The sequence below is a fragment of the Anser anser genome, assembly GCF_964211835.1.
Source record: "Anser anser genome assembly, chromosome: 3".
NCBI classification, from domain to species: domain Eukaryota; kingdom Metazoa; phylum Chordata; class Aves; order Anseriformes; family Anatidae; genus Anser; species Anser anser.
Genome location: NC_139722.1, coordinates 68,984,034 through 69,007,057, shown reverse-complemented (window position 1 = coordinate 69,007,057; position 23,024 = coordinate 68,984,034). Strand labels below are relative to the sequence as shown.

Below are 23,024 nucleotides of genomic sequence, written 5' to 3'. Positions count from 1 at the left end.
GGACATACCTGCACTTCATCCAGTAATGCTCTGACTTGCTGCAGTGGGATAGGAGCATTTCCCAGCTCACTCACTGGCTGACAGGACATTTCCACCAGCCACTTGCGCAGTTTCTCTGCCATCTCCCTGTAGCGCTGCCACTGGTGGATCTGGCTGTCAATGATCCCCCTCCTCTGCTGTGCCCGACGAATTACTCCTTGCCATTGATTACTTAGAAGTGTCAGCTTCTGATTAAACTCATCCCTATTGTAAATTAATAAATAAATAAAAAGCCATGGTAGCTTTCATACTTTGGTCTATTTCTTTAATGAAATAAATTGGGGGGAAAGGAAATGTGTTTTTTGGGTGCTGATTATTAAACACTAGAAGAAAACTACTGAAGTCTAATGACAGTTTACTGAGGATGAGAACTCCACACATCATATACATGGAGAATCAAAGGGCTCCAATTACCCTTTTTTTTTTTTTTTCTAAAAAAAGAAACTCTTCTCCCCCCTCAAACATACAAACAAACCCACAGTTTTTGCTAGCTTGGATTATCCAAATTCATAGTAAATCATGGAAATTTCATGATTTGCCCTCAAATTTACTAGTGAGCTAGCTCAAAGCAGGTGTAAGATGTACAAAGAATTAATAAAATTCTCACATCCTAGTAAACAGTTCTTCTTATATTAGGACCATGATATCCTTAGCAAAATCAATGCATAAGTGTGAAGCCACCGGTGTTCCACTGATTCCTATTCATTTGATCAGAAGCATTTAAAATAAAATCTCTGAGACAGGAATGAATTCCTATTCCATCATATTTATGCTGCAGGTTATTTTGGCACAAATCAAGAGTAGTTCACTGTAAATCAGTCACTGCAGGCTCCTTTGGTGAAAGAGATATTTTGAAGGTACATCAGAATAGACATATATGTGATGTGTTTGATAATGCAAGACAAATATCTGTCAGAGAAGTAGCCTCAAGGCTGCTGCATTCCCAAATGCAGCACATCTACTCCATAGCATCCTAATGAACACTGTATTATTTAAGAGCTGGCTGATTAATAGCTTAAGCATATAGATGGTAACTTCTGTCTTGGAAAAACATTATCTGAATACTAACATCTTGTGCAACATTCTCTGTTCAGAAGTCTCCCACTAGTTTAAGTATTATTTCACATAACCAGCAGCAAGAACAACACAAGAATGGCTACCTGTCATCCACTTGTCCTTGTTCTATGAGGTGCTGCCCGTCAGAGATAATTGAATGCAAAATCTGCTGGCGACTGAACATCTCTGCCTGGAATAGCTGTTGTTCAGGAGACAAGGATGTTAAAGAAAGGTTTTACATTTTAATTCTGTCTGTATGAAATATCTGTATTCTGTGGTAAAAAAGATTTTTCATTGACTACTTAAAATCTTTTTCTGAGAGGATAGGTGAAATAAAACCTTATCAAGCATGAAGAACTCTGCTTAGACAGGATGTACTCAAACCCTACCCCAAGCCAGAAATATTCTTGTCAACATCCACTTGTTCTGTGCATACATATTAACTTTGTATATAAGAGGGATATTCTGTTACGTGAGACCACTTGCCATTCCAATTTCTTCTCATGTGTAGATCACTGTCAACACAGAAATAGGAATTCAAAGAAGCAGGAAAGGAGGACAGGTATTGAAATTCACAATACCAGTACATTGAAAAAAAACAAACAAACAGACCACAAAACACAACAGTAAGTGCATTGGCAAGCAACTGCCTCTTCCCCCACCAGCACTTTCTCAAATGCTTGTCTCAGTGCATTGGCACTTTGCAGGAGTCACAAGCACTTTGCAGGAGTCACAAGGAATGTACCAGGTCTGCAGATAGATATCTGGAGAATTGCACAAGAATGACTGCAAGTTTGTCATGAAAGAGTTATCTGATGTGGTTGACAGTGTTAGCTCATGATATTTGGAAAAAGCACCACATCCACATCAAAGGTTTGTAAATAACAGTGGGAAATTATTTCTAAATAAGGCCACTGAGGTAGCTGGGGTGCTGTTCAAATAAACATCAACAAAGTTAAGAGTCAGCACTGGAAAGCTGATAACAGAACTGGATACATCCCAATATCCATTCTGGGAATGTATGTGGAAAAGGAATATTTTCTCATTATGTGCAAGGAAATAAAGCAAAACAATCTGGAAAATCATCTCAAGGAATTTAGATTTGAACCTTCTCTTTCAGCTGGCAGGAGTGGAAAGCAATTTCTTCATAAAAAGACACAGTTTACAACATTTTATTAGGGTGAAATGTAGTATTTGGATAATTGGCTATTAATTCTCTAAATTCTGAAAGATGACTTTATAGTTGAAAGAAAAAAAACCTTCTACTGAATAGCACTTATCTGAACTAACTGCTTCAGACAGTTGAAGCAGATCAAGTTTTCAGGAGAGAATTAGGCTGAGGTCTTGAGACATGCAATTGCAAGCAAAAAGATCCGTGTTAACCCCTTTCAAAAAATATAACTGTGAGTGGACAATACAACAGTAGGAAATTATCTATTTAGACAGTGATGATTTGTGGACATGTAAATCTCAAAGAGCTGAGATATCTCAAATTACAAAGATACCCTGTCCAGTTAATGCTGGCAGCACTGAGAGGAAATGAAATGGATGAGATTTGCAAAAGCAAATGCAGTTAAACGTTAAAGCAAATATCCGCTAAAGCAAGCGAAAAGGATTGTGAATTACTTTCTGCTTAAAAACGTTCACCCGAACATTATGCTGATATAAGACACAAGGGGTGGAAGGACACAACTCCCCTGTGATCTTTCCTGAGTACTGGGGTAGGTCAGATGAAAAAGTTGTGGGAACTGAAACTGCTGTGGCCACATGGGAGCTTTGGTATGAAAATTGACTTGTCTTAATTGATCTTTACTAGGATTCTTGGCAGTAACAATATGGGTGGAGAAAAAATGTGCATCACTTGACCTCACCATAGAATCAGAAAAGCATCCTCTAGTAGAAACTCTGAATCAGTTTTTCCCTGCAGCAAAAGCTGGACTAGTTCTTGATTTGTTATAAATAGGTCTACAAACAAACGATTCCAGCACAGAGCAAAGATCAAATCAGTTTGTTCTCCAAGGAAATGTTACCAAAAGGAACACAAATGGAGGCTGCATGATGAATTATATAACTCAGTCTTTGACAGAAAATTCTTGCTCTTCAGATACAATGTATGTTGGCAATTTAATGGTAAATTAACAAAACCAAAATAAAATTAAAGAACTGAAATCTCCAGTTAGGACTAAAGACAAAGGGTCAAAGTGCATGAGGACAGTTTGGTCTTATGGGAAGACCAATAAAACTTTGATTCCCTTGGTAGAAACTAATCTGAAGTAGAATAAGTATAGGGGACAAGCAGTTAGAGGCATCCCAATATATTATACACAAAATGCAAACAGATAAGCAAGCCCTCCACAAAACTGGATATCACTGACATATTTGCATGCTGTTGTTTCTAAGTTAAGATATCCATAAAGAGTGCAAGCAAATGTAATTCAATTCATCATAGAACCATAGAATAGCTCAGGTTAAAAGAGACCTTAAAGATTACCCAGTTCCATCCCTCCTGCCATGGGCAGGGAGACCACGCACTAGATAATTCAAGACATACTATTATATTACTCCCCAAAAGAATGTGAGTTCCACCTTTGTATAAATAATATGTGTTGTAGTTATGTATATATATACATGATGACTTGCCTCATGTGCCCTCTGTTGCTCTAAAAGGCTCTGGTAGTTTCCTGAAATCTCTGCTGCCAGCTTCTGCTCAGTCTGAACCAATAAATCCATCCAGGTTTCACACTTCTCCAAAAAGGTCTGCTTCTGCAGCAGGAAAGACTGCAGCTTACTGAAAGAGAAGAGAAGAGAAGAGAAGAGAAGAGAAGAGAAGAGAAGAGGAGAGGAGAGGAGAGGAGAGGGAGAGGGAGAGGGAGAGGGAGAGGGAGAGGGAGAGGGAGAGGGAGAGGGAGAGGGAGAGGGAGAGGGAGAGGGAGAGGGAGAGGGAGAGGGAGAGGGAGAGGGAGAGGGAGAGGGAGAGGGAGAGGGAGAGGGAGAGGGAGAGGGAGAGGGAGAGGGAGAGGGAGAGGGAGAGGGAGAGGGAGAGGGAGAGGGAGAGGGAGAGGGAGAGGAGAGGAGAGGAGAGGAGAGGAGAGGAGAGGAGAGGAGAGGAGAGGAGAGGAGAGGAGAGGAGAGGAGAGGAGAGGAGAGGAGAGGAGAGGAGAGGAGAGGAGAGGAGAGGAGAGGAGAGGAGAGGAGAGGAGAGGAGAGGAGAGGAGAGGAGAGGAGAGGAGAGGAGAGGAGAGGAGAGGAGAGGAGAGGAGAGGAGAGGAGAGGAGAGGAGAGGAGAGGAGAGGAGAGGAGAGGAGAGGAGAGGAGAGGAGAGAAGAGAAGAGAAGAGAAGAGAAGAGAAGAGAAGAGAAGAGAAGAGAAGAGAAGAGAAGAGAAGAGAAGAGAAGAGAAGAGAAGAGAAGAGAAGAGAAGAGAAGAGAAGAGAAGAGAAGAGAAGAGAAGAGAAAAGAAAGACGGATTCAGGTAAGGTCTCCTGCTCTCTCACATAGTATTGACTCTTGCAGTAAGTTTTCCAACAGAAATCTAAATCAGATAGTATTGATTTTCCCATGCAGCTGCATCATTTAATCTATCTAGACAACACTAAAAAGAACCCATCTTCCTTATTTCAAATTCTAATTTATGGCAAAACCACCGTCTCAACTCATTGGCTTCTATCTTTATTCATGAGTATACTAAAGGAAAGGAGCTTTGGTTAATGAAATATCTGAAATATTTTTTATACTCTGCAAAAGGTATACTTTCTAGCTATTGTGATATAAGAAAACTATACAATAATCTTTAGCTATCCCCACCTGAATCTTTCTGTAGTCTGAGATGAGATGAGAGACCAGTGTCTGTTCAGGTTCTGCATCCTTTTGATTTCTTTATCATTCAGAGGAAGTCTGTAACCCAGCTCATTAAGGCGGTCCAAATCTGGGGCCATGCTACTGAACTTCAACATCTGACTCTGCAAAAAACAATACAGGTGATAAGCAAAAAGTTCAGTAATTACACTAGTATAGACTAAGCTAGCACTCAGTTAAATTTGGAACAGCCTTGGTTGCCACCAAGTGGCAAACAATCCCTATGCCAAGGAAAGATTTGATTTCCAGTTTTCAGCCTCTTTGGTCTCAGTCTAGAAGAATACTTAAACAGAAACAGAGAAGTAAACTCAAATTGCACTTAAATATATTGCTGAACTAGAGATTTACCTCTAAGAGCTGCAAAAATAGGCTAGTGCTTGAAGCAACATGTCTATATTGCCAAGAAAGTGAGCTTTTTTTCCTTGTTTGTTAAACTGAATGTTAGGCTAGTATACCACATTGAACTTACTCAATTTTTATATTATTACTATTATTTTTCTTTTGCAGTACAGAAATGTCCAAATCATTAAATTAGGAAAATGTGCTATGCTTGTTAGCATGCACAGTGGAAAAACATGTATAGTTAATCCTGAAAGTAATTGAATATTAAAATGACAAAACCAGCCTAGGTGGCAGAGACCATCAACTTCCTGTCAGGGCCTCCAAAAGAAGAAGAAAGATAAAATGAATAAATAAATAAATATAAAGGCAACACAAAAATAAAGAGAAAAAGAGTTTAAATGTATATTATAGGGTACACAGTATGAATGTTTCAGTACACTTCAGTATATCAATATATCCAAAATGTGTAGATGATTTGGTCCTTAAACCAAATATTAGTGTGGCAGGAACTGCATACATTCAAAAAAAGTTGAGAGAAAAGAAGATAAAGGAAAATTGCTAAAATTTCCACTCCTATTTTGATTTGATATTCATTTTAATCCAAATCCTTTGTTTTTCCTTTTATTCTTTACTCAGGAGCAGAATAACATGGACAATCAATCACTACCTGACTACCATCAAACTTCTAATTTCTCAGTCTTACGCTTCCCATGAGTGACAGTTCTTTAATATGTATAGAGTAGTATTTGTGCATACCCTGTACAAATTAATCAGGCCAATGTAAAAAAATGAACACTTTGTGCATTTATTACTCACTTTGAGTTCCTCCATCCTACTCTGTATTGCTGAGAGATCAGATGAGTGACTAGGATCCTGTCCTTTCAGTATTTCTTCTGCTTCTGTTACCCAGACCTCAAGGACTTGCAGGTTCTTGGCAAAGGTTTGATAGTCCAGGACTCCAGCCTTGAATAAAAAAGAACCCATGATTTAGGAACTTAGCCACATAGCATCCTTCTGGTGGTTATGCTCCTGATTATTCTCATTATAGATTTGCAAACAGAGGTATAGGCGAGGAGTGATTGCAACTGTTGCTTTGTTTACAGACTGTGGATATAGTGTTTATTATTATTATTATTTATTTTTATTATTTTTATCATGGGGCTTTTGCTGTAAAGTCCACACTGGGTGAGAAAATGGGATTTTTCATCATAGCAAAAGGGCAGCACTTCAGCAAAATATTAAAAGACCTCCTCGACTTAAAATACATAGCCTGCTCTAACTTATATAAAATACTTCTCTGTTTAATGTACTCTGTCAATAAAAAGAACCACCAGTTTCTGTTATTGCAATTTCAAATGAAAAAAAAATCTCTCCTTACATTAATGAGCACATTCTTGATGACACTAGATTTCTTGGACAACTCCACTTGTCACCCAAACAGAAGCCACTGCCTTGTTGCTTTCTCATCCATGCACTTCCATGCCCTATGAAACACATTCTGCCACTCCTTTTCTGCCCTTTAGTCCCTAGTGACACACGCAATTAACAAAATGTGCCGTACAAGCTTTGACACAAATAGTAGGTGTCAGTATGGTCACTGACATTATCAGGAACTGTTAAAATCCATGCTACACAGTTGTTCAGAATCTTCCCTCCTTTGTTTTACCACTAAAGAACAAGCTGGGAAGAGAGGTTGCCACTAGGGAAGCAGTAGCTGTGGATCTAGTCATTAGCACTATTGCTGTCTGCACAAAGAATGTTGCCCTTGGCATTCCAGATGGAAACATTCCCCCGTGAGGTTTGCACATTCTCTTCCCAGAAAGTGGACCTTCTTACAAGGTCTCTATACTGTACTTGAGCATTTTTTTTGCTCTCATCTTTGGCTTCCAGGGAAGATTGGGAAATGCAGATGAACAGGTAGCACCATCTTCTTTACCCAGGTATTTTTGGCTAATTGTGTTTTCAAGTACAACAAGATGACTGGATGCAGGAACTGAAAACACTCTCTGCAATACCTGAAGTACTGTTTGCTGCTTGCGGAGAATTTGTTCTAGGGTTGACAGATTCTGGTTCAGAGACAGTTGATCAGACTGTATAGCTGCTGCTGCTGAAGCCTCCACCTGGCTTTTTAGCTCCTCTCCCAGTTCTTGAAGAACAATCAGTGAATCCTGTACTGTCTTTAAATCAACGAGTAGATCCTGTGGCAACACATTGAATAAAGATATGAATAGTTAACCTGACACTCAGTTGATGCCATCCTCCCTGATATACAGGAGAAATGAAATCAATAAGCACCACTACTACACGAAGAATTTATATTTACTACCATATTTCAATGCCAAAATGTCCACTGTCACTTTGCATAAAAAGGAAATGATATGCAGAATAAAACATATCTTGGATTACATAGGTGCAGAGGAACAGAAAGAAGTGAATACTCAGCTGTCATTGAGTAAACTGCAGTTACTGATGAGGCAACACTTGTTGAAAAAAACACTTTTGATTTACTGACATGCTGGTCCTAAGCAGTGGCAACCCTCCCTGTGGATCAGCTGAGGTCTGACTAGATCTCCTTTTTTTTTTTTTCTTCTTTTTTTTCTTCCTGTTATGAATTACCAGGAGGGATTAAAAATTAACTTTTGTAAATTGTGTAACGCAATTATCAGACTGAACTATCTGAGTTGCCTGTCCAACAGATTATGGCAGCAAATGCTCAGAATGCTCATTAATGTGTTAATTTTTCGCCTTGCAATTGTTTTTCTTACCTTAAGACAATTGCCATTTTAATTTTCTTATCAATGACACATTAACTTGAACTCAAACACACCGAAAAACACCACATAACAGGAGACAAAAAATCCTGCTTCTCTGGGACACAGTATCGAAAATAGAGGAGTCTCAAGGTTCCAGAGTCAACATCTTCTTCCATGTGAAGGATAAAGACACCAAAAACACACACATAGTCTTTTTTCATTCAGAAAAAGTGACCAGCCTTGACTTGTGGAAATACAGACAAAGGATCCTGTTTCTTTCTACTATAAGGAGCTCAATGGATTTGGCAGAGATTCTTGCCAAGCAAGAAATATTTTGATAAGCCGGGACTTAAGACTGAATCAAACAATAGAATTTATCCACCTTCTCCAGAGAGATGACTTCAGATAAAAGCAACATAACACAGCAACAAAGAATAGAGGGATCACATAAGTTCAAGAAAATCATGAGATTTGGGTAGCAGACATGAAGCTCTCTCTCCTGAACGTGAGAGATGCTTCAATAAAAAGAAAGTTTCCAATACACCAAATATGTAGTTTAGTAACGGAGAGCCTGTTGTGATTTTTAACTCACAGAGCTGTTGTAAAGTGCAAAGCTTAAGTGAACATACATTGCAGTCCTGAATCCAAGTGGTTACTTCATCATCAGCAATATCTTTACTGGTTGCAGTCTTCAACAGTTCATTAATTTGATCTTCCCGTTGACGGACCGTGGAAGAGCACTGTTGGTAACAGTCCTTGTACCTCTGCCACAGCTGAAGGAGACCCTTACTGGAACGCAGCCGCTCTGCAATCTCCTGCAGAAGATTGTTCCACCTGGTGAAGAGATTGGATGAATGATCAAACTTTGGTAGCCCACAGGAACTACACCTGCCCCTCTTCCTCACTGTTGTTTCCATTGTCTCTGCCCCTCTTCCTCAGTGCTGTTTTCCGCGGTCTTCTGTCTTTTAAGAAATTTGATAATAATCAAGATTCGGACATTAGGAGAAAAAAAAGGAATCCAAGAAATATGTTGACAGGATGTTCTGACCTGTCACACCAGGTTTGATCTGTACTGCATCTTGGATGCTGCATATTAATGTTTTAGGTCAAAGCTGGAGTACACTTTTTGAAGTGAACCTCCTGCAATTCCCACTTAGCACACCTTGGTTCACCACACAAAGCAGACATAACTGACCAAGAACTGCCAGTATCAAATTCCATCAAGGGCCTGAAAGGCCCGGAACAGGTGTAAATATGAAACCATTTCTTCTGCTGCAGTTTCCTCCCAAACTCTCACAGAATCTTTAAATTCATAAAGCCCTGTAAAATTAAAATACTTCCAGACTTATTAAAGCTCTAATAGTTTCATTATCCAATTAAATGTCTAATTCCTCTTTGAATTCTTAGCTTTAATGGCACCCAAAAACAGCTGCTTTCTGAAATGTACTGTGTTTATCAAATTGTCTCATTATTTCATTATCAAAGAAAAATCACAGCATTTTCAATTGTTATTATATGATAAAATTATCTCATAAAGTGAAAACCTTGTCAGTCATCACTGAAACTTAAATCATACAGTATCTTATAATAGAATGGCTTAGGTTGTAAGGGGCCTTAAAGTTCATCCAGTTCCAACCCTCCTGCCATGGGCAGGGATACCTTCCACTAGACCAGGTTGCTCAAAGCCCTGTCCAACCTGAACACTTGAACACTTCCAGGGATGGGGCATCCACAGCTTCTCTGGGGAAAAAGTCTTCTCCCCATGTTTCCAGTTTCTAGTACAGGATGAACCAAAATAAGTTTGGCATGATTGTGTTTTCAAAAACAAACAAATAAGCATACAAAAAAACAAACCCCCGAAGCCAAATACAATAGTATTTCCACCACTGCAGTTTTTGATCTTGGATCAATCAAATCTTTCTGTAGCTTCTCTGAATAAACCTTCAGACTTTCTATGGCCTGGATTCAAAGTTGGGGAAGTTGTTTGCCAACCTACTGGCAACAGCTTAGATCTTAGATAGAAAAGCCTGTCATGCTCTTCCCACAGCTAGAAATTGCAAGCTGAATACTGGAGAAACTGAGACATGCACAGCAATGCAATTTTCAGACAGCATTCTTGCATTTTAAGTGCAGTATTATTTCCCAGGACAAGAATTATCATGGTTGCAAATTTGCCTGCAGCCATGCATGGAGCAAAGCTGCTGACACTAGTAATCCAAATCTCTTGCTAGAGAAAACGTTTATTTTATTATTACTAGTAAAATGACACACTTCTGCTCCAGGAAAAGGAATAAAATGAATAAATAAATTTAAAAATACATAAAATATAATAAAAATAAAAATGATGGAAAACTGAGTCCACGGTTAAATGCAAATCTACCACTGAAAGTACAGTTCAACATAAACAAACTTTCTACCTCATATTCACTTCCTTCAAAGTGGTGGTAAGTGTTTCAGTCACTGGTGGGTGACATTGTTTTAACAATTGATTGGTCACGGCGCCCAATTTCTGTAAACTATTTTCTTGCTTTTCTAGTTCATCCTGTAGGCTCTGAAATAGAAGAAAAAATAATGATACACAAACTATTACAACTGTATGATGTAGAAACATTTCAAAATGGTATGTATCAATTGCAATATATGGGTTATGAAAGCAAAACTAGATTTCATGTGTATTGAATCTAACTAGGAAGTTTTTTAATGTAAAGACTATGGCTAGATACATTTGATTCAATATCTAGGTGTAGCAAAAAGTATTTTTTTTACCCAATATTTTCTAAAAATATAAAAATTTTGTAAAAGAAATTACCCTAAGCAAATATTTTTGCACTGACAGAATAAGTGCAAGGAACTCCCTCAGAAATAAAACATTAACTGGTGTAAGATATTAAATTAAATTATGTTTTCCTGTTCAGAATTAGATGAAAAAGTAAGAGCATAAAAAAAGCTTTATTCTAAAAAGAAGGTTCTTACTTTTTCACTTAACAGACTGAAGTATTGCTATCAGGGAAAATGTTCCTTTTTTAAAAAAAAAAAACCTATATTATTACAGTTTGAACGGTTCAGCAAATCTCAACCTGATTAATCAATATACACAAAATAAGTAAAAAAGGGCTTTAAAACAAAACAAAACAAAACAAAAACCCACAACTTATCGTTCTACTGACTCCTCATGTCTGATATGTAGAAAATGAAAACATCAAAGAGTGGCTGTGAAGTGTATTAATAGATGTTCTTTAAATCTTGATTTGGAAAGTGAGGATTATGCTTAAGGCATTCGGCTGTATACGTCTGGACTTCCAATCAGAGAGAACATTTAATTTTAAGCAAAATGCTTTTTCTATGTAAACTAGATCCACAGATATAATTTTATAAAAGATGTCTCAGTGTTTGGAACATTCACAGGTCAAAATGTAAGCAACAACATAAAAAATCTACAAAGGAAACAATTTTATCATTTTATTTAGTTAGTTAGTTAGTTAAATGAAAAATGTAATGGCTACTTGATAAAATGCCCTCTCAATGTCATAAGATTTTAATGCACCAATACGTCTGTAATTTCATTCATTATCAGCTAAAATGTACATTTATTGCATCCATGCAACAAGGACAACATTTATCCTTAAATCCATCCTTAGTGTGGCAAGAGGCATGGTATTCCTTTTCACCTGAAGATTATGAACTTGGACTTTCACAGCTTCCAAAGAACCAGTAAGGAGATAAAAACGGGACAAAGAATATCTGGCTTCCATCAGGTAACTATTCAGTTCTTCATAAGCCACTTTGTAAATGCTCCACTGATCAAGAACAGACTGCAACAATATCTTTAGTTGGCTAACCTAGGAGGAGGGAAGGAGAAGAAAAAAAAAAAGGTAAATGAAAAACATTCAAGGGGTTTGCTTTTGTTTATATTATTTCCTTCCTTTTGATCTCAGATTCTACTTGTTCTTCATGCAGAACTTTAAACTTGTTGGAGAAAGAAGAGAACATTTTGCCCTACCATCAGCTAGGCTTACACTGGGTACAGCAGAAAGTTCTGTTTGATTCTATAAAGCCACAGAAGACCAGTATGGTAGGGACTGAAAAGATACTGAGTACATTCTACCTTGCTTCGAAGAAGGTTCAAAAGAAATTTCTTGAGTCCTTAAGACAGGCAATCAGCCTCTCAAAGTCAAGAGAGGCTAGTTCTAACACACTGCATTCTTCCTGAAAACATGGACTAATGTTACCAAGGTTCAGACGATGACAATTGAAACTGATCTCTTCCTCAGTCTGAGTGACCCATGTGCTTAAAAAGGTAGTTACTTATGGATCATTTGGTACTTTTCTACTATGTATCAGCATATAAAAAGCTTAAATTTTAAGAATGTAAAACAGATTCTGTGATTCTGTGATCCTTGAAATAGTAAATATTATGTACACACAAGCTTGAAGATGGATGAAAACAGAGACACGATTCAGAATCTCTTCCCATACAACACAGAAGAAATCCACTAGATGCAAACTGCTAATTCTTCTCCTACATGTTCTAATTCCTGGAACTATGGTTTGCTCTTTGATAATTGTTTTACCATGTGATCCAAGTTGGCCCAGGCATGGTTGATTTCTTTGAGTGTATTCATAACAGTAGAAGAGACTTCTTCCTTCTTGTTCTGTATCAAAGACAGGCCACTTTGTTCTATGTTTTCTACTTCTCTTTCTTTTGTTCTTATTGATTCTTCTAATTCCTTAAAATAAAAACAAGACACCTGAATATTTTTGTTTGTTTACTTTAATGGATAATGACTTGAGACAGAAAAGATACCCATAAGCTCCCCAGTTTGTACAATGCTAAAAATAGGAAAGGCAAACTTGTGCACTTTGTCTTTTTTTTCTCAAGAGAATTATAACTCATCAACAATTTTCTTGAATATTTTATCTTCCCTTTAAATCACAGTTGCGTATCTTTAATTTAAATAGAAGTATGTCATCTGCATTAAAATTCCATTGTAACCAGCTGCTCTCATGGAAGAGTACAAAATTAATTAAAAATAGGCTAGCAGTTTGAATACAAGGGAAAATTGTTGTGTTGTCTTAGTTTGTCCTAGAACACAGAGGGCTTTTTAATTAGCTCAAAGTTGGCTCAAGCCCCTGGAAAAACTGAATTTTGCCACCCAAAGAAAAGGACAAAATGATTTCCTAGGGAAAGACGTCAATTTGCTGTGCCTCCCCACACAAAGTGGAATCTTTATTCTTTTGCCAGGTCCCAGCAAAGCCCTTTGCCTGAGGACATCAAGTCTTCCCCTTTTCTAGATGAGAAGCTCATTGGACTCCAGACAATGACAACAAGCAACAGACTGTAGGAATTTTCCTTATTGCCTCCACAAGGCTATATGCTGTTGGGAAGTATTATTATGATCTAGTGGGTAGCATTCCTGCCCATGGCAGGGTGGTCGGAAGTAGACGACCTTTAAGATCCCTTCCAACTTGAGCCATTCAATGATTAATGAGCTCTATAACATTTTGCTCTACTCAGCATTCTCCCACACTAACCCAAGAAAATAGAAAGAAAATGAAAGATTGGCTTGAAAAGAGGTGAAGAAAATGGGGTTGAGTATTTAGGCACAGAGGTTATAACAGCTTGAGAATGGCTTGTTTTGCTGCTTGAAGCAAGTGCTTACTGTATTGTGAAGAGAACCCTAGAGTGGTCATGGAAATGAAGATTCAAAGTTCTCCAATGCCAAAGTTCTTTCAATTTGTCCATATTCTGCAGGCTATTCCTTACTGAGAGAGATGAATCATCCGAGAAAGAAAACAACAAAATTCTGGGCAAACTAAAAACACCTATCTTTCAATAAAATACTCTCCCTATGAATCAAAACAATAACAACAACAATAACAAAAAGAGCTTAACCACTGCTATAAGAGACTTGACATTATTGATAGCAGGAAGAGTATTTGGAACCAAATTCTGCCCAACACTTGCTATTAACAAAATTCATCCCTTCTCACAAACAACACAGTTTTGTTTATATACATTGTAAATCATATATGTGAGAGCATTTTTGCTGCACTGTTTATTTTTTCCCTTCTGCATTATTTCAACATTTTATTTATAACTTTTTAATTTTTATTTTTATTTTTTAACATCTGACACTGAAGCAAATACTTCTAAGTTGCAAATATCAACTTTGACTTTCTGAGAAGGGGATTTTAACACTAAGAATAATTTAAGTTTGAAGAAGGTTGCTCCAAAATTCAGAATGCAAAATGGGAAGAAGCTTCAAACACCAATAATAACAAATATTTCTGGCTCTCTGTTTCTTTTTCATCACGTGAACTTCAAGACAAAATTAAAGATGCATTAATCTTTCTGATCTGTGATTAAAAAAAAAATGTTGCCTTCAGTTATTAATATGACACTAGGTAGCAACTAACATTGGTTAATAAATAAGCTGCAGCTTTTGTACTAGTTGAACCGGATACTTGGGAGTGTCTGATATGGTTATTTCTTAAACAATTTGTTTCTGTGCCGATCAAAGTCTTGCCATTTGTAACTGACTCCCCAAGCATATTTGCTAACTTCCCTGACCAAAAGAAACCAAAAAGGTGATAAATCAGATTCAGCTTTGAACTCTAGCCAAGCACAGCTTGCCAATTATGTCAGTCTATGCTAAATTACACTTGGTGTGGACTTATTGTGCTGAAATCATAAAGACACTTTAACTGAAACTAGGCATTGCATACAGTTTGAAAACCTGGATTAAGAAAAAGAAGAAAAAAGGCTTCTGACATATCTGACCTAACCACTTATTTGCCATTACAGAATGAAATACGGGTTTAATGCACTGGTGAATTTACACTAAATTCTATTATGCACTTCATTTTACATTTTAGATTTCCATTTGTGAAGACTTAAAAGCGGGATCATACTTATCCTGTTCATTAAATGCATGGGTGAAAGACAGCAACACCAAGATAAACATGCTTCCCTACTCCTTTTCTAAGGGTAAAAGAATACTAAGAAATTGGACATGCAGTTGTCCTAAGTTTAAGTGCACATTTGATCTGTTGTGAAATTTATTATTTGGTCTCTGGTAGAACAAAATAATTTTGAGCAAAAATATTCTGATGCCTGATAGCATTCAGAAAATTATAAATTCAGAAAAACTTTTTTCCTACACATGTATAAGCTTGAACCCTAGTCTGATAGCTCCAGAAGCAAGCTTCCAACTACTTAAATGTGCACTATTCCTAGTCAGATGCTCAGTGTCAGCTGTAACTCCCTATTCACTGCTGTGTAGTCTTTGTATAATTTTTGCATGAAGTTATGACCTGCTGTGCATTATGTATAACTGAGCTTTGCCTCATTCAGTCTTTGCCCATGCTAATCAAGATTATTCTTCATTCTTTCGAAGGTGAAAAGAGTCCAGCACTGTTGGCTTTTCTGGATAGTTGAATATTTGAACAAATATGATTCCTAGCACTTTTTGAAAAGAGAAATAAACCCTCCTTGCATTCTAGCATCTTTCTTTTAGTAGTCCTGAGGAAATGAGAATGTCAGGGGAAAAAGAATGGAAGGAAAGTCGGGGCAGAGAAAAGGTAGTGATGAGTTTAAAAAAAACACACAACATATTTCTGAATAGTCAAGCATGGTGTTCATGACATCACGTTCCAAATGACTAGCCAAACAGGAATGGGAACATATTCCTTTGATGGCCTTAGTCCAGTAAGCCTGGAATAGCTGGAAATGTCCTTGCCTTTATACTGAATGCAAAAAGAATAATGACTTTGCTTTTAAACCTTGTGGGGTATTACCATTCCTTCTTCCTTTCTTTAGTGCTTGCACATTAGGAATAAAATCTCTTTCTCACTGAAGTACAGAGAAGCTTGGTCACTGAATTCCCTGATATGCAGATATCACATGACTTTATTTGGTTTTGTTTCTAACTGCTGGAAAGAGAATATTGCTATTTAGAAAGAGACATTACCTGACAATCTTTCAAAGCGTTCTGTACTGAAGCCTGGTCTCCAATTCTCTGTTGCTTTTTCAGCTTCTTCTCTTGGGTTTCAAACCAAGATTTTAGGCACTGCACATTATTTTCATATTCTGTCCAAGATTCCTGCAGACTTTCCAACAGCTGGATCTGCAAAGAAATATGAGTGTATACTTCCTCATACAATTACCTCTAATGTTGTATCAAATCAGTGAAAAACAATGCTGACCAGTGCCTTTCTCAGAATTCAGTAATGTTTTCCGAATTTAAAAACAGTATATGTATTCAAATTGAAATATGCCTGTTATTTGTAAAGGAGTACATAAAAAAAATCTGTTTAATTGAGGAATTATTCTGTATAGATAAATTGTTCAAATATTATGACACATTGAAAAGAGCTAACACTTTAGCAGGAAATTTTTATGAAATGGCATTATTTTCAGACATAAAAGACCTCAAGACTTCCCAAATAAAATTAAGCATCTAAACATGCATTTTATATTTCTTGCTTATTATTCTGATAAAGCAGATGAATATTTATATTAACTCCTTTGTCAACTGACAGCTTTGAAATCGCTTAGATTTTTCTGAAATAGGTGTTCAATGGAGAATGAGATAGTTTTTTCTTTGAAAGGAAATATATAAGAGCTAAAAAAACAAAGCAGAATTTGAAAATGGCAGTGTTGACATAAAAGGCATTCACAGTACTTAAGACAAGCTTCACTCTAGGGAATGAGTCAACATAATTAGGTGTAATCTTAATTAGAACTGTTTAAGGATGTGATGGTCAATAGCAGCCTTGACCACAGTGACAAGACAGCTGTGAGCAAAGTGAGGAAAGCAAATATCAGATTAAAGATCCTTAGGAGTTTGGGATAGCAGACTTTGGTTTGTTCAAGTAAGCATGATCCCATGGGAGGCTGTACTGAAGGGCAAGGGAGAAGCTGGATGTTCTTCAAGGACAACTTCCTCAAGTCACAAAAATGACCCAACCCAAGCTACAAGGAAACAGGGTGGCATAGTTTAGAAGTTTGGGTTGAACTGAGAAATTCTTACTGAGCTAAAAAGGAAAAAGAAGTATGCATGGAAAGTGGCTTACAAAGAATGGACATAAAAGCATTGCCTGGCTGTGTGGGGCTAGTGTTAGGAAAGCAAAATTTTGACTGTAGCTAACTAGTGAGGGACAGAACCCTACTTGCTAATCTTTGCAAGTACTTCAGCAACTAATGGGAAACCACAGAACAATCTGAGGCACACTGTGTCTTCTGTGCTCTGATCCTACTGCCAACGTCTCATGCCTCCTAGGTCTTTTGGCAGACTCTGTACTAGCCATGGTAGAGGAGAAAAGAATTAGGAGCTACTTAAGTAAGCTGGACATGTAAAAGTCCACAGAACAAGACAGGCTGCATCCAAGGGTGCCAATGTCATTGCAAGGTAGCTGTCACTTTTAAAGGGCAGTTGGAGGAGGTTTCTGGTGACTGGAAAAAGGTTATATTGCAAATCCTGTCAGAAATGTGGAAATGTCCACATGAATGAAGAATAAGGAGGAGCAATAAGTACAGCCTTACTAAGGGTAAACTGTGCCTCAACTAACTGACTAACTGCTATGATGATATGATGGACAAATGGAGAGCAGTGGATGCTGTTTGATTTGGCTTTAGCAATGTTTTTGATATGGATGCTATAGCATCCTTATAGAAAAACTGAGGACAGATAGGTTGGATGGAGGTATAAAAGTGAATGAACACTTCTGGAGTCATCAGCCTTAAAGGTCAATGATAAACATTTCGAGGTCCATCTGGCAGTCACTTACAAGATGCATCATCATGACCAGTTCTAGGGTTGATATTGTTTTATATGTTAGATGTTGATGTTGTTTTATATGTTACTTCTTCTAACTTATAAAACATATAAACATATGTTCATGTTTTATAAGTTAGAAGAAGTGTTTGATATGCTGGAGAGTAGGGTTGCCATTCACAGAAACGTAAATAAGGTGGAGGAATGGCCTTGGGAATCCTCATGAAAATCAGCGAAGACAAACGTAAAGTCCTGCACCTGGGATAAAGCAACATGCAACAATGCAGGCTGGCAGTAGGCTAGCAGCAAGCTGGATAGAACGCAACTTTGCTGAAAAGGGCATAGGGGCTATGATGGGCAATAACCTGAACGCAATCAATAGATCAGCAGTGTGGACCTGTACTGATGAAGGCCAACTACATCCTCAACTAGGTTATTGAGAGTGTGCCTAGCAAGTAAAAACAAGAGATTATTCCCCTCTCTTGACTGTTGTGATCCATTTTGGGCCCTCTTTATTGACAAACTGGTGAACAGGCACTAAGGTAGTTAGGGAGCTGAAGCACATGACATATTAGGAGAGGTTTTCTTCATTCAGCCTGGGGAAAAGAAGGTTAAGAAAGCATCTCTTTGTGCTCCTCCACTCCTTATGTGGGTGCTCCTTTAGAGAAGATGGAGGCAAAATCTATTTGAAGTTGCACAGTGAAAAGAGAAGAGACAACAATCACAAGCTGCAACAATAGAAATTCTGATTGGGCATAAGGAAAAAACCTGTTCCTCACAGGGATAGGGGACAGTGGTTAAATACAAGAACAGGCTGCTCTGAGAGGCTGTAGAATCTCCATCCTTGTAGATTTTCAAAACTCATCTAAGCAAGTCCCTGTGCAATCTCATCTAATGGTAAAGTGAGCTCTGTTTGAGCAGGAGGTTGGACTAGATGACCTGCAGAGACTTCTAGCCATTACTATCTGACATTTGCATATGTTTTGACAGTTTACTTCAGAGCAGCTGTAGGTTTTCCTCTTTACCTTTTCCGTTACCAGGCCTTGCAGGATCTGCCAACGTCTATTCATTGCTCCGAGCTGTTCTGCAAAATCAGTTTTGTCGCTACGTTTACTTTCAACATCCTGGCTGCTAATCTGTAGCACAGATTGGTTCACAAAATCTACCGTCAACTGTTTGCAATTTAAATCTATCTTGAAACCCTAGTAAGAAAGAAGGGAATAAAAAAAAAAAAAAGAAAAGTATCATCATTTCTTAACTTCGCCCAGAACAGAGGAGGAAAATGTTCACAGATTACAACTCTACCACAATTTTGCTGAAGTTTTTCTAGCATTTGAACAACAATTAAAAACATTGCTATTTGTATTCTAAATATTGAGAATGAAGACGTCAATACATTGTCTTTGGAATACAGAATCTGTTTTCTCTGAAGAAAAGCAAATGATTAAAATGCAACAGTAAACATATTGGTCTCAAGGATACGATTTAAGAAAAACTGTCTGTTTAAAAATTTTATTCACTTTATTTAGTATAAAGCTTTTTTACTACACCAAGAGGTAATACAGAAGATATTCTTACAAAGAGAGAAGAAGAATAACCAAGAAATGATTTTTCCAGGAAACTAGTGAAGACTAAAGGTGAAGTATCTGCCTTTCATGTAACATGTACAAATATCTGGAATGTATCATAATGAATATTCTTCAGAAGAATAAATCTAATCTAACACTGAAAATAGAGTCTTCGGGTGCATATCTACTACATGAGTACTACCAATCTGGTTAAAGAACTGAGATTGTAGTTTATCTATTCTCCTCAATAGTTATCTCAAGATACAGCACCTTTCATTTTCACTTCAGATACTGATTAAAATTATCTTGATCTGTAAAGCACTGAACACCTTTCATTCAAGAACAGGCTATGCTTTGAGGAGAGGGTGATACCATGCAAAAAATTCATGAAAGAACATATACAAAGTGCTTTGTGGTTTTGGATGAAAGTTAGATCTAATAACATTTCATCATGTGAACATTGCTTTGGATTAACTGGAAATTAAGGTAAGTATATCAAAAATTACTTTCCTGCAATAAATAAACAGCAGAGTAAAAGTATTTTTTGCTTCTTTTTCACTGTATCAAATATTACCCAGTTGTATCTAGTGTACAACTCTAACCACTCCACAATGTAAATACTTTTTTTATCTACTTAAGTCAATTATACTTTACATATGTATATATATTTAGTGGAGATAATCTGAAAAGAAAATCCATAACATTTCCATAATATACCTTGTACTTTTGGACATAATCCTGAATGGCCTTCTGTCCTACTACATTTTTTATATTCTCTTCATCTTGCTGAATAACATTTTCCATCAGGGAAATCCAGCTCATAACTTCAGTGATAGCATGGCGAGAAGGAATTCTGTCCATCTGTAGCTGTAGAGATAACAGACTTAAATGTTGTGAAGAAAATGGATAAGAATTCCATGCTTTGCATTACCATAGTATACGTTCCTTTACCTGCTCTTATTATCATGTTATTCTACATCCCTAAAATATTACTGAAGTTTATAAGATAAAAGTTTACAAGTAAAAAAAAGTTTTAAGATAAAAGTCTATAAGTAAAAGAAATGATAGCTTTTAATATGAAATACATTGTAAAACTTCATACATCTTAATAAGAAAACATTCTATTAAAGGTTTCTTATTTCCATTCCTCATTGTACAAAGAAACTGAACAAACCCAAAGATTCCATTTTGGCTTCCAAAAGGCTCTGCATTTTCATTCCATAATTCTGTACTGGGTTTATGTAGCTCAACTTTAAGCTACACTTTTTCTGTCCTTGTAAATGGCTACTGAGTAGGCCAATGGAAAATAATTTTGGAGGTGATTTCTAAATGGGCTTATTTTGAAAACTACCTGATTTTTTCTTAAAAGACTCTTAATTTTTTCTTAAAAAACTTTTTTCTTAAAAAACATTTGATACACTAGTGTTTGCTTAAATACAATTACTTGGAAATGTACTCTAAGACTTTTGTTTAGATAGATATACATATTTTGCATTACAAGATGGTTTAGAGAACTACTGAATGACATTATATTTTGGCAAATATAATAAGTTCGGTAAACATCTTATACTCTTCATCTATGGCAGCTATGCTTTTTTTTTTTTAATCTTATCTACTTTTCTTTAAAATGTAGCCAGTGTAACTCGGAAAGTTTGAAAGTAGCACCTATTGGTGCTAGACACTATGAGTAGACGAGATTTAGACAAGAGTGTAAGCTTTCCCACACTAAAGTGAAAGTAATATCCCTATCTTGTCTCATATGGATAGGCAGGAAGGGAGCAACCATGTCTCAGAGAAAGTGCCAACTGTATGGTTTGATTTTTTTGGAATATCAAAAGCCATCACTGTGCTTCCTTACCTGGTGCAATTTCTCTTGTACTGCTGGGATTTGTGTGAGCAGCTCTGTCCACTGACTGTCAATCTGGGACAATCCTGCACGCAATGCTGCCGTATCGACCTTCTTCAGTCTGAGGAGCTGGTTCCCAGTACTGAGGACAGAAGATTTCTGTGATGATTTAGCATCCACTTCTTTTGAAAACTCCTGTAAACAGAATCATTTTTGTGGAGATAAGCAACTACACATTTACTGTACTTAAATCTTTACCTCAGAAAGCTAAGAATACCCTCATTTCTCTTCAAAAAAATAGAATCACAGAATCACAGAATTGTCTAGGTTGGAAGAGACCTCCCAGATCATCTAGTCCAACCTCTGACCTAACACTAACAAGTCCTCCACTAAACCATATCACTAAGCTCTAAATCTAAACTTTTAAAGACCTTCAGGGATGGTGACTCAACCACTTCCCTGGGCAGCCCATCCCAATGCCTAACAACCCTTTCAGTAAAGAAGTTCTTCCTAATATCCAAACTAAACCTCCCCTGGCGCAACTTTAGCCCATTCCCCCTCGTCCTGTCACCAGGCACGTGGGAGAATAGATCAACCCCTACCTCGCTCGCTACAGCCTCCTTTAAGGTACCTATAGAGAGTGATAAGGTCGCCCCTGAGCCTCCTCCAGGCTGAACAATCCCAGCTCCCTCAGCCGCTCCTCACAAGACTTGTTCTCCAAATACACGTTTTCTGTTAGTGTTTACCAGCTATACTTCAAATCAAGTGAAAATGGAAACTGCTTTTAGTCATAAAAATAATACAGTTCTGAATGTGCAAACACACCAGCTCATCTACAGAAGTAATTTTTTTTTGCATGCTCAACTTAATGATGAGAGAAAGTATAACCATTTCATTGCTACATTGTTTATTTGTAATTTGAGAAAAAAAGATGTCCTAGACCCATGAATGACTTACTAGAAAGGAATTCAGGTGGTCTCGGACAGTTTCAAGTTCCTGAGGAACTGTCAGAGACTGTTGGCTCCAGAACTCAAGTCGCTCCTTTGCGGATTGTAACCAATGTGTCAGTTCAATAGATTCACTCTGATACCTGTAAAAATTTTTACAGAAAACTAAAACAGTCATTGTCACTTCTAGCATCCAGTGGAGTAGTTTCTCTTCTATGTGTTAGAGAAAGATATGATATGGCAGATTTTAAAGAAATATATTTTTTTTCCTTTATCAACTTTCAGAAAAGCATGATTTAATTTTTAAGAAAGGTATGGTGTCAGGCTGCTCTTATTTTAGCTATCACATCCACAATTCCTAACAGTGACTTCTTTTTGCCTTTTAGAAAAAACTATCTCCTAGCAGACTGGTAACTAGGTTACCAACCTTTTCGGGAAAGCTCTAATAGCACCATTCCACACCACACAAACAAAAACAATCACATTTTTTTGTTTTCCATTAGAAGTCTCAATCTTCCAAAAACTTTAGCACGAGTCATCTTATATCAGAAATGTAATGCTTTTGTCAGAAGCTCTCTCTTCATATCATTCCATATGCTAAGCAACTAATCAAATGTCAGAATGAGAGTGCTTCCATATAAACTTTATATAAAAATCCTTTTATGTGTCTCTCTTGAAAGGCTAGTGAGCTAACAAGCCAGGAACATTATGAATAATAGAGAAAGTTTCTATATCACTTAGAGAATTAATTTCAAAAGAGGCATATGAACATTGCTAAAAGCTCCCTTCCCTATATGCAATGGCACAGAAACACAAGTACCCAGCAGTGGCAATATCTCTACC

The 23,024-nt window shown here is 37.2% G+C and overlaps 1 protein-coding gene across 17 annotated transcripts in view; it reads right to left on the bottom strand.

Annotated features, from left to right (window-relative positions):
• SYNE1 (spectrin repeat containing nuclear envelope protein 1) overlaps positions 1-23,024 on the bottom strand; it is a gene marked incomplete at its 5' end in the record, with an annotated part of 301,642 nt that overhangs the window by 47,643 nt on the left and 230,975 nt on the right. For all 17 annotated transcript variants that reach the window (XM_083830445.1, XM_083830446.1, XM_083830461.1 and 14 more), the window contains 15 exons: positions 9-243; positions 1,200-1,294; positions 3,736-3,883; positions 4,899-5,053; positions 6,108-6,254; positions 7,307-7,489; positions 8,674-8,878; positions 10,462-10,595; positions 11,713-11,883; positions 12,616-12,771; positions 16,015-16,170; positions 18,846-19,022; positions 20,106-20,255; positions 21,247-21,429; positions 22,192-22,324. In XM_083830445.1, coding sequence (XP_083686571.1) covers positions 9-243; positions 1,200-1,294; positions 3,736-3,883; positions 4,899-5,053; positions 6,108-6,254; positions 7,307-7,489; positions 8,674-8,878; positions 10,462-10,595; positions 11,713-11,883; positions 12,616-12,771; positions 16,015-16,170; positions 18,846-19,022; positions 20,106-20,255; positions 21,247-21,429; positions 22,192-22,324 — 2,428 coding nt within the window. The remainder of the gene's footprint in view (positions 1-8; positions 244-1,199; positions 1,295-3,735; positions 3,884-4,898; positions 5,054-6,107; positions 6,255-7,306; positions 7,490-8,673; positions 8,879-10,461; positions 10,596-11,712; positions 11,884-12,615; positions 12,772-16,014; positions 16,171-18,845; positions 19,023-20,105; positions 20,256-21,246; positions 21,430-22,191; positions 22,325-23,024) is intronic.